Below are 11,946 nucleotides of genomic sequence, written 5' to 3'. Positions count from 1 at the left end.
CTTCAGGGTGGCCTCGCCTTCAGAGACTGGATTGTAGGCATGGTTTCAATAACACAGCGGTGTGAAAGTTTAAGAGTTTTTAGTACTTACGGACCCTGGATGGTACACAGCATGTCTAGAGGACGCACACACACACACACACACACACAGAGAGAGAGAGAGAGATCAGGGAGCACAGGGAGAGGGAAGGGAGGGACGGACCTTTGGGCCAGCAAATTTATCCAGTTAAGTTTCCTCTGGAGAGCTCTAACTGGTGGATTTAAAGCAAGCAGGCGAAAAGGCAGAGGCGGGAGGAACTTGAACCAGAGTTTGAAGCTGCAGTAGTGCCCTGTTATCACGTCACTGCATGTTTTTCTCTGACCACCAGCTAGAGCCATTTGCGTGGGGTATAGTACTGGAAACTGTCAATGGCGACTGAGACTTGCTTCTGTTATTAAAAGTTAAACATATTGGAAAATGGATGCTGAAGTAACAAAAAATTATAAGCACTCACCAGAACCGGAACCACCATTTGGAACATTAGTTTTTTGTGCAGATGTAATTAGAAGTTTCCATTTGCTATTATATTTGGAAAGTGTCCCACTCACTGCAGAACTGACTGTAAGAACGCCATAGGAGGGAGGGTGGGGCTACAGGCCAAAAGTACAAGTCTTCCTCCAAGAGGATGGCCTCTGTTAGAAAGCGTGAGACACAGGGTCAGGGTGAGAAGATATTACATCTCAGGGCTGCTTGTGTTGAACTGGTCAGGGAAGAAGGCATGAGATAAAATTTAAGCAGGGGGAATCATAGATTACTGAATCTCTTGCAGGGAAAATCATATGGTAACTGTCTAGATGCTTCTACTGTTATTCTGATGGCTTTGGGATGTCAGGGAATGAGTTCCATTTGGTGGTGCTCAAATCCTGGTATTCCTCTATACAAGTGGGAGTTTTTTAAATCAGGATGACTTGCTTTGATATTTAAAGCATGTCTCCTTAAACAGCTAATACTGTATATTTCCTAAGATAGTTTCCAAAGCTCTTTTGTGTATATTACCTTACACACATCCTATTAGCTATTCCTTCGTTGACACGTTTGGCTTCTAAGATGCCACTCTCTCCCAGTTTGGTTCCCAGTTTCTTGACCATTTGGTCTTGAGATTCTTTTCCTTTACCCACTAATAATTTGGTGTCCCAGGATTAGACTGAGAACCCTGGTTATGTGTGCTCCCTGGGAGACTATAGTGTATCTACTCTTTTACCTCAGGATGTATGTTTGCAGATGATTCAGAAGTCTCAGTCTCCATCCCTGACCACTCCCCCTCTCTTCATATTCATATCCAGCTGACTGCTGGACATCTCCACTTATATGTTCCACAGACATCTTGAACTTAATGTGCACAAATATGAATTCATCTTTAAAGATTGACTGCTTTTCCTACATTTTTTTCATAAATGAAGACAGAAACCTAGGAATCAACGTTGACCTCTTCCACTCCCTCACATGTACTCAGCCATTCCTGCCTATTTTACCATTTCAATATCTCAATTTCATTCCTTTTTCACATTGCTACTGTGCTAATTCAGATCTGTAGTTTGCGTTACTCGAGCCATTACAATTCCTTAATACCAGGTCCCCATGTTGCCCATGTTAATTCCTGCATCCCCTGCCCTTTCCCTGCTTGCCCTCCACACAGCTGCTAGAGACCTGGCTAGTTTACCTCTCCAGCCTCATGCCTCACTTTTCATTTTCCACTTCATTTTACCTTGTTATCATCCTTTTGTGAATATGCCTGCAGCAGCCAGTATGCAACCATGATCTTCGAGAGGAAAAGTCTTGTGCTAAGGATGGCAGGTCAGAAAGATGGAGCGAATCTGGACTGTTGATAACACCACTGTGCCATCACATCAGCCTTGAACTAGCTACCTCTGACTATTCGCAAGAATAACCACCCCCAAACTATTTAAGCTACTGTTAATTTAGGTATTTGTCTTATTCTAGTGATACATCAAACCTCAGAGAAATTAGTAAAAAAAATCGGTTGTGTTTTCAAGGGGCCTCAGAGCCAGAAATGGCCTTTTCTCCACCAAAAGTAGAGTCTGGTTTGGGCAATGTTAATGCCAACTGTTAAATTCCTGTTACATGTGAATAAGCATTCTTGCCAATAGCAGAAAATACAGAAGCTTGTTACCAACAAACTTCACGTTAGGCCGGGCGTGGTGGCTCATGCCTGTAATCCCAACACTTTGGGAGCCGGAGGCAGGAGGATCACTTGAAGGCAGGAGTTTGAGACCAGCCTGGTCAATGTAGTGAAACCCTGGCTCTACTAAAAATGCAAAAAGGGCATGGTGGTGCGCACCTGTGATCCCAGCTACCCTGGAGGCCAAGGCATGAGAATCACTTGAACCTGGGAGGCAGAGGTTGGAGTCAGCCAAGATCATGCCACTGCACTCCAGTCTGGGAGACACAGAGAGACTGTCAGAAAAAACAAATAAAAAACTACACCTCAGTATGAACTAGAGGTCACTCATTCAACATACTAAGAGAATGTGAACCCTGATGAGAGGATAAAGCAAATCAAAGCATTCTGAGGAGCAAGGGTTAGACAGGGTTGGAAGGGAGATTTGGGGCATCGTAAGTACTCTGGAAATAGAGAGGTCATCCAGAAAAGAGAAAGAAAAAACGGCAAGGGATTCCAGGGCCAGCTTTAATTGCCAAGATTTACTAGTTTTTGATTACTGCTTTATTGGAAAAGTTCGGTTTTGAAAAAATTAAGTGGTTTGATGCTATGGTCTGAATGTTTTTGTTCCCCCAAATTGTTGAAATCCAATCCCTAAAGCAATAGTATTAAGAGGTAGGGCCTTTAGGCTCTGCCCTCATGAAGGAGATTAGTGCCCTTATAAAAGAGGCCTGAGGAAGTTTGTTTGCCCTTTCCACCACATAAAACACGGCAAGAAGGTGCCATCTTTGAAGCAGAGAGTGGGTACTTACCAGACACCAAATTTGCTGATGCCTTGATCTTGGACTTCCCACCCTCCAGAACTGTGAGCAATAAATCTCTACTGTTTGTAAATTACTCAGTCTAAGGTATTTTGTTATAACAAACTAAACAAAGACAATTGACTTTTTTTCAAAAAAGGATAGCCACTGGGGGCGGTGGCTCACGCCTGTAATCCCAGCACTTTGGGAGGCCGAGGTGGGCAGATCATGAGGTCAGGAGATCGAGACCATCCTGGCTAACATGGTGAAACCCTGTCTCTACTAAAAATACAAAAAATTAGCTGGCCGTGGTGGCGGGTGCCTGTAATCCCAGCTACTTGGGAGACTATGGCAGGAGAATGGCGTGACCCTGGGAGGCACAGCTTGCAGTAAGCCAAGATCACGCTACTGCACTCTAGCCTGGGCCACAGAGTGAGACTCCGTCTCAAAAAAAAAAAAAAAAAAAAAAAAAAAAAAGATAGCCATAATAGGCTTTGATAGCCTGATTATACTCTATTAAACGAAAAGTAAACATGAAAAATGACTTAGTCTATTTCAGAACATCTTGACATGTGTGAATATGAAAGAGTAAGTTTGTCTTCATGGTCCCCAATGGCAGCTGCTTAGCCTTGAATGCCACTTCCTTTTCTTAGTTTTCTCTACAAAATAACTGTTTTTTGGGGAAAATGGATGGTGGAGCACACAAGACGGTACAGTCAAAGCTAGGAGATGACTTTGAGTGGACCGGCTACTTTTGCAGCAGGTCAGCAAGAATCCATCCCATCTTCTACCTTAAAAGCAAAGGCTGACTAATATTAGTTTATGGAAAATAGGCAATTATACAAAATACAGAATTGGAACCAAAATTTGCTTTTAAAATGTGAGTTTTTAACACTTAAAGGATTTCATTCTTAACTCTCAATTATATAATTACAAAAAAAAAAAATCCAAGTTTCAGGAAAACATACTTAATCCTAACATAAAATCCGTGTCACTTATCACAAAGACAGTCAAGTGTATAAAGGAGAACCAAAACAGAAGCAGCATTTACAAATTTAAACTACATGAGATGTTGTGAACAATCTTTTGTTGATAAACAGCACATTACATACTTTTACATACTACATTTCAAAAATGCATCTGTGAATAATATGATAAAGCGCATAGTGTTGAAGACTTTAAATTAAATCCAAGGTCATCATGTTGAAGACCTGAAATTAAATTCAAGGTTGTAGTGATGAAAAATTTTAAAGTCAAGGTCTTAGCGATAAAGACTTTAAATTCAAAGACAGATTGTCTAAGGACAAACCACTAGCATTCAAGTTGTTTAGTCAATTAGTTCTCTGTGAGTACAAAATATTAGGAATCACTAAATGGATTAGCCTAATTACAAATTTTGATCATTTCTAAACTCACAACTGCAAGAAGTCTTTTCACAGAATCAGTCACATAGTTTCTCTCTATCCTTGTGCAGGTATTTTAAATCCTTATTCAAAACAGTTCCCTCTCCATTTCTAGATTTTTGTAAGTAAAAAATATTTTAAAACAAAGGTATGTCCATTCCTTAGCTAGAGAACTATTATTCCATTGACTCCTGGAAGAGAAAAAAAAGATTCCCATTTCCTCCTCTACCTCAAAAACACAAAGCAAACCCAAACAATCCAATTCCTAATGTAGTGTCACATAGAACCCAGGGCCTGAAACAATATTTCATGCTAGTTTTCCTGCTATATGCAGAGAACAATTTAGTTATTTACATTATTGAGAAATCGATTTAACAGCCTAGAGTCATCCTAGTGCTTCCATCAGCAGAAGGCTTGCTAAAAGAGGCGTGAGCAGCGGCGTCTCCGAATGGGAACATCAAAGACTCTCCTCCGTCTCTCCTCTTCATCATCTTCATCTGATTCATCCATATCTGCTGAATCATCATCCTCATCTTCCTCCTCTTCCTCCTCCTCCTCTTCTTCCATCTCTTCATATTCATCAGGACCCATTTCCTTGAAAGAGAAAACAATCTTTTGATAAGAAAAGCATCTATCACTTTTTTACAGTTATTTCATGTAAATTCTCATTTATCTAGAATTCAAACAGCCAGACACGCCAAATATGAATTTCCATAGACTTGAACCGTGGATTTTCACAACACACATGCTGAAGCAAGATTCTGGAGTGGATTCTGTATCTTGTGTTAAATAATGCTCAGTGTGGTTTTTGTTGTTGTTGTTTAATGGAAGATCTTCTTTTTAAAAAAATTATTTATTTTTTCTTAGAGACAAGTTCTTGCTATGTTGCCTAGGCTAGCCTCGAACTCCTGGGCTCAAGCAGTTCTCCCACCTCAGCCTCCCGAGTAGCTGGGACTATAGGTGCATGCGACCCAGCCCAGCTCAGTATGGTTTTAAGGGTAAATATTTCACTAAGCCAGTACTTTTTATACAGCAGTTGGTAATTCATAGAAGGTAGCAAACAGACCACTTGTAACAATCCAAGATACAGTTTTACTGAGCTTATATTCATATACTGAATAATTATTAAGCTATATACTTACAGAAAAGAGGATATGAAAATATTAATCAAGTATGACCTCTACTGGTAACTTTTATGCACTGTCAATAAGAGATCTAAGATTTTTATTGAGCTCCTACCATAAAGACACATCATTTCAATTCAACCATCAGTAGCCTCTACTTTTTTAAAAAATATTTTTATTTTTTTAGTGGCTTGAAACAACAATAGTCATTATCTCTCATGGTTCATGTGGGTTGGTATTTGGGAAGTATTCAGTGGGGTGGTTCTGGGTTGGGGTGTCCCGTGATGTTGCAGTCAGATGGTAGCTGGAACTGCAGTCATCTCACAAGCTTCTTCATTCACATGTCTGGTACCCGCGCAGGATGATCCAAATATCTGGAGTCTGAAACAGCTGGGGCTCCTGGGTGCCTCCCTCTATCTCTATGTGATGTCTCTACATGGTCTCTTCTGCATGACGGCTTCATGGTAGCTGGACTTCTTACATGGTGGCTCAGAGTGTCAAAGACACATGTCCCAGGAGAGAAAGACAGAACCCTAGGCTGAAGGAATATTACCTTTTTCTAACTCAGAAATCACAGTGTCACTTTGCCGATTCATTATAAGTACACACCTAAGATCAACCCACACTGGAAGGAAATGACAGCCTCTATTTTAAAATTACCTATTTGGAGGCTCTCAGATTAGGACAGTAGTGATGTTGAACATGCATCTGAATATCTTGGAAGTGTCAATTCCGCCCATGCAATGTCTGTAATCAAGCCATGACTTACTCTGCTGTCAATGTTCTCTCTCACACATTTGAAGATGCAATGGGAGGGGTTGCTACATTGAACAGAATTCTGAACAGCAAGGACCTACTTGGTATTCTGGAAAGTATGGGGCAACTTGGGGCGTGATGTCAGCCAGAGTCCTTCCACCAAGGCTTTTATGGTGTTACGTGACCCAGCACCCCATTATCCCTCTGATCTCATCTCCAGCCCCTCTCCCTGTTCACTGCACTCCAGCTACACTGGCCTCCTTGGGTCAAGCACACCAAGCACATTACTGTTTTGGAACCTCCACACGTGCTGCTCCTTTGCTTCAAACACTCGTCTCCCACATATCCACCTAATTCCCTCTGCTCCTTTCACGTTTCAGCTTAAATGTCACCAAGGCCTCTCCTGACGCATCTTTATATTAGAACAACCTAACAATATGTTCTTTATCCCCTTTACTCTGCTGTTTCTCCACAGCACTTATTACTACTTAATATAAGGACATAGTGTTTATTGTTACAGTTTGTCTCTTCGAATTGGAATTCCAAGGCAGGGAATTTGATTATATTGTTTATAACAGTATTCAATAAATAGTTGTTGTACAAGCAAATGAATTAATGTAGGAGAAAGGAATTGTGTCACTTAGGATTTATTATAACACTAACAACAATAACAGAAAATATACACTGATATGACTTATAAGACATTACGTTCTTTTTATCTTTGGATTTATTTTTTTAATCTAAGGAATGAAGACTTTGAAATTCAGTTAGGAGGTCCAAAAGGTGGGAAAGGGAAAGGCTTAGGAAGTTCTAAAACATGATATCTGAGTAGTATGATTATTGATTATCTTAATGAAGAAGAAAACAGAAAAACTGTTAAAGAACTCAGTGTGGCTAAGGAGAAAGATTGCTCAGAAGAAAAGTGTACACACACACACACAGCAGATGCAGAGAGGAACACACAGAGAGGAGTGGAAATGTGCAGCTGGAGCCTCTAAAAGTGCCCCAAACAAGCCAAACACACACACCACCTAGACCAAGGAAAGACATAAGACCAACTAATGCGTATTTCCAAGAGGCATTCCAAGGAGAAAGAAAAAGGAAGTGTTAAGCCTACAAATTAACCAGACCGGTAGAGGACGAAAAAGCAGAACAATTCTCCGTATCAGGAAACTAATATTCAAACAGGAAAGGTCAACAAATACAACCCCCATGGCTTTTTTAATGTTGATAAGAAGTAAGTCCAGAATTCTCATTTTATTTCTCATCCTTGAGAGAAAACATTTTCCACAAGGCAGGTCAAGATTTTATATGTTTATTTGTGGTTAGAAGGAAATGAAAACTAGTAAGAAAGAACATAGTTAAGAGAGAGCTGAACATGAAATGGGTTTATTATTGTCATTTGAAAAGGAACTAATAAGTAAATATTATAAAACTTTCTCAGTTTTAATTTCTGATATGGTAAGTGTTAATACAATCCACATAAGCAAGAATTCTTCGGAGTCCTCAGTAAGCTTTTAGAGTTTCAGGGGGTCATGAGACTGAAAGTTGACAACCACTGTCCTTAAATAAAGACTACTTTACACCCACCCTAACAAACATTAAAAACAAACAAGATTCCAAAGGATCAAGTTGACCCAATAGTAACTCAATTGCCTGCCAAAACAAACCTCAATGCTCTTTGAACTTTAGGACAAGGAATATTATCAGCGATAAAGACGGAGATTTCATAATGATGAAAGAATTATGTCATTAAAAATACATAATAATCCTTAGCATATTTGCATATAATTATACAGCTTCAAAATACATGAAGCAAACCTGACAGAACTAAAAAGAGAAACAAAAAACTATAATTATATTTGGAGATTTCAACAATCATCTCTCACTTGTTGATAGGACAAAGACCAAAAAAAAACAAAAAACAAAAAACAGCAAGTATACAGAAGACTTGAAAAAAACTGTCAACCAATTTGACCTATCATTTATAGAATAATATTCTCCAAAATAGCAGAATGTACATTATTTTCAAATATACAAGGATCATTTACCAAGATAAACCATAATTTTGGACCATAAAACATTTAGGATTGAAAATACAGAGCAAATTCTCTAACCACAATAAATTTAAAAAATCAATAGCTAAAAGATAACTGAAAACTCCCCAAATGTTTGAAAATTAACACATTTCTAGAAAAGTCATAGATCAAAATTAAATTACAAGGGAAATCTAACACTATTTTGAACTACGCTTTCATGAAAACACATCAAAACTTGTGAAATGCAGCTAAAACAGTGCTTAGAGACAGAAAAGGTCTAAAATAACTAATATAAACTTCTACCTTAAAAAAGCTAGAAGAAAAGCAAATTAAACTCAAAGTAGAAGGAAAGAAATAAAGATAACTGCAGAAATCAATGCGATAGAAAATAAGCAAATAGAGAAAATTAGTAAAACCAAAAGTTGCTCCTTTAAATGATCAATAAAAATTACAAACCCCTAGCTAAAGCAATGAACAAAAGAGAAGATATAAATTAACAATATTAAGAACAAAAGAGGACATGTGACTATGGCTTTTGTAGCCATTAAAAGGGTATCAAGGGAATACTGTCAATAACTTTATACCAATAAATTCAACATTTAGATGGAATGGACAAATTCCTTGAAAGGCACAAATTACCAAAACTGAAACAAGAAGAAATAGAAAATATGAATATTAAAAAAATTAAATTCAAATTTCAAAATTTTCCCACAAACAGAACTCTAGCCCCAGATAACTTCACTGATGAATCATATCAAACATTTAAGGATAAGATTATTCCAAACTCATACAGATACTGGGCCAGTCAAAAAAGGAATTCTGTTATGCGAAGTAGCAAATTCCCAGTACTGGAAATACAGTTTCTGGCATTCCTCCACTGGGAAGAAAGCTAAATCTTCACTTCCAAATGCACACTGTAGATTCTTTTCACTAGATATGCCACACAGGTAATGGCCCAAAATCTCACTATCACCCTTCTCTTTTCGAACTGGAGTTGAAAATGTGTCAGCTCTGGGTCAGATTAATATCATGTCCATCTTTCCAAACTTATACCCATCCATCAGGGTCATTCCAGAAGCTAGAGGGCATTTTCCAAAGATTCAACACCTACAACTCAATTGCATTCTGGGTATATCATTCATATTTTATCCCCATTGTATAACTGGAGCTTCATAATTTTCTTTAATCATGTTATAGTCTCTAAGGTTGGACTTACTGTTACACTTGTCATAAGGTAACCCTAAAAATGAGATTTTTAAAAATATACCTAGTTGACTTAAGAAATGATCCCAGAGAGACTGCCAAAAGTACACATCTACACATTAAATTTTCTTTATAATGAACTTTATGGACTATTTGTTTATTTGACATTAAATTGGAAGTTTGAGCAAAAACACTGTAAGAAGTTGTTTTCCCAGTCTTAAAGCTGATTCTAACTGGTCTAATGTGGTATTTCTCATAATCTACATTTAGGCCATTGAACAGTGAAAAACAAGTTGAATCCTTAAAACAGCAGAAATTCTCTGGTTAGAGACTATGGAGCCTCATTTACTTGTCCATTTCTCTCAACAAATTCACATGACCCCCAAGATACTTCCTCAAAATCTCTAGGGTTCTCTGGAACACTATTTATAAACTAACTACTTGCCTGCCTTATCTGCAGTGTTAACCCTACAAAGTCATGTAAATCAGCACTAGAGGAAAATTTAACTTACCAATCGGGCTATAGACACCCTGAATGTTGGACATGCCATATGGAATCGGGGAATGGCAACGTTAAAGATCTTGTCTTTAAAGTAAAGAAAATGGAAGGTATAATATCCTTCCATGTATCCTGATGTTGTAGAGAATGTGGTACAGCTTGTGTATTCATATACCCGACCTGGGCTGATGATTGGAAATTCACCTGCAGGGAAAACAGTAACAATAAACCAAAGTATAAAATTCATTTCTTTATTACAAAAAATAAAGTATGGTCTCCATGGTATTATGTAAACTATGTAATAGTAAATGCACAGTTAGGAAAAAAATTCCAAAAGAAAACGTTACAAAATGTTAACAGTGATAGGACAATGAGTAGGTATTTTATTCCTCTTGACTTTTTTTTTTTTATTTTTTTTTGAGACAGAGTCTTTCTCTGTTGCCCAGGCTGGAGTGCAGTGGCGTGATCCCAGCTCACTGCAAACTCCACCTCCCGGGCTCAAGCTATTCTTCCACCTCAGCCTCCTGAGTAGCTGGGATTACAAGCGCCTGCCACGATGCCCGGCTCATTTTTGTATTTTTAGTAGAGGCAGGGTTTTGCCACATTGGCCAGGCTGGCCTCAAACTCCTGACCTCAGGTGATCCGCCCACCTTGGCCTCCCAAAGTTCTGGGATATCAGGCGTGAGCCACTGTGCCTAGCCCGCTCAACATTTTTTAAATGTATTCCTCAAATTCCCTACAATGTAGAAAGTGGGAAATATCTAGTAAAAAAAAAAAAAAAAAAAAACAGAACAGGCATGTTTCTTTTTCAAAAAGCTTTGAGGCATTGAAGACACAATCTTTAAGACATGAGTAATAAAAAGCATCACAGATACCAGTTCAAACAGAGATAAGGTAATCTAAATATTTTTAAAGTAGCAAGAAACAACAATATAAAATTGTGAAGATGCATCCTAAGCATTCAGACCAGACAAAATGGCACTCACAAGGGAGAGTCCTTACACCACTGGACCAAATGGCAGAAAAAGAACTGTGGCTTTAATAAAGCCTCTCTCTTAGCACTAGATCCAGAAAAAATTCCTGGACTCAAGCCCAGGAAAAAAATTTGTTAAGTAAACATGTAGATGTATTCATGGCAATGAATTTAGAAAACCTTAAACTGAATTCTGCATATGCTTAGGACTGATAACAGAAGTACATAGCATAAATACGTTATTTTCCTGGAACGTATATTCAAACCTGAAGAATCTGAGGGCTCAGAGACTTCAGATAATCATAATCTTTAAGAAAGCCAAATGACAATGGTAACCAGAACTGAAGTGACTGAAATCCACAAACAATAAAAATTCATGCCACTAATTTTAACATTTCCCCCCAAACTTCAAAAAACATGACCAATACAAAATTTATTTCCCCCTTTCTGCCCTATGTGTTCTAACCCACAAAATATAATGAATAATGAACCAGTTAAAAAAAAATAAAAGAAGGAAAAGAAAGAACCCCAGGTGATCCACAGAAAGGGAAATCAATCCCTGAATAACTGAGTTTGCTATTATTTTAGAAAAGTTAATGCTTAAGGGATTAAATTAATAGGATAATGACCTTTATATGTTATATTTATGATGCAAAGTCTAAAATTTCTTCTAAGGAATTAATGTATAAACCTAAATCTTGGGTTCCATACCAACTACTCCAGGTCCTTGAACTTCTTCCACGTCACCCTTAGCATTTGTTATTCTCCAATAGCGACTGTCCAACTGACAGGCCTTCTCAGGAAGTGCATCTTTTGACATTTCAATCCTAGAGAAGGGAATGGGGTGGTAGAGACAAAAATCTGGCTTCTTTGTTTCTTTGGTTTAAGAAATACAGTATTCAGGCTAATACTATGAAGAAAAATTTCCAAAAAATTAAGAAACCCAACCCAAAGTCCATGTTAGCCATCTATTTTTCTAAGTTCTCAAAGA

At 38.1% G+C, this 11,946-nt stretch overlaps 1 protein-coding gene across 3 annotated transcripts in view; it reads right to left on the bottom strand.

Moving 5' to 3' along the window:
- Positions 1-3,812: 3,812 nt before the first annotated feature.
- The window catches only part of FBXO3 (F-box protein 3), a 34,072-nt gene continuing 25,938 nt past the window's right edge, over positions 3,813-11,946 (bottom strand). The window contains exons 9-11 of one of the 3 annotated variants that reach the window (XM_032166300.2): positions 11,667-11,782; positions 9,996-10,186; positions 3,813-4,955 (exon numbers count right to left, since the gene is read on the bottom strand). In XM_032166300.2, the coding sequence (XP_032022191.1) occupies positions 4,779-4,955; positions 9,996-10,186; positions 11,667-11,782 (484 nt within the window). In that variant the 3' untranslated portion in view covers positions 3,813-4,778. Of the gene's footprint in view, positions 4,956-4,981; positions 8,925-9,995; positions 10,187-11,666; positions 11,783-11,946 lie in introns of those variants that run through there. The other 2 variants (XM_058446546.1, XM_032166301.2) reach the window with 2 other exon arrangements.

This window comes from Hylobates moloch, unplaced genomic scaffold (genome assembly GCF_009828535.3).
Source record: "Hylobates moloch isolate HMO894 unplaced genomic scaffold, HMol_V3 SCAFFOLD_11, whole genome shotgun sequence".
Classification (NCBI taxonomy): Eukaryota; Metazoa; Chordata; class Mammalia; order Primates; family Hylobatidae; genus Hylobates; species Hylobates moloch.
Note: the sequence above shows the minus strand (reverse complement) of the source record. Positions and strands in the feature narration are given on the sequence as shown.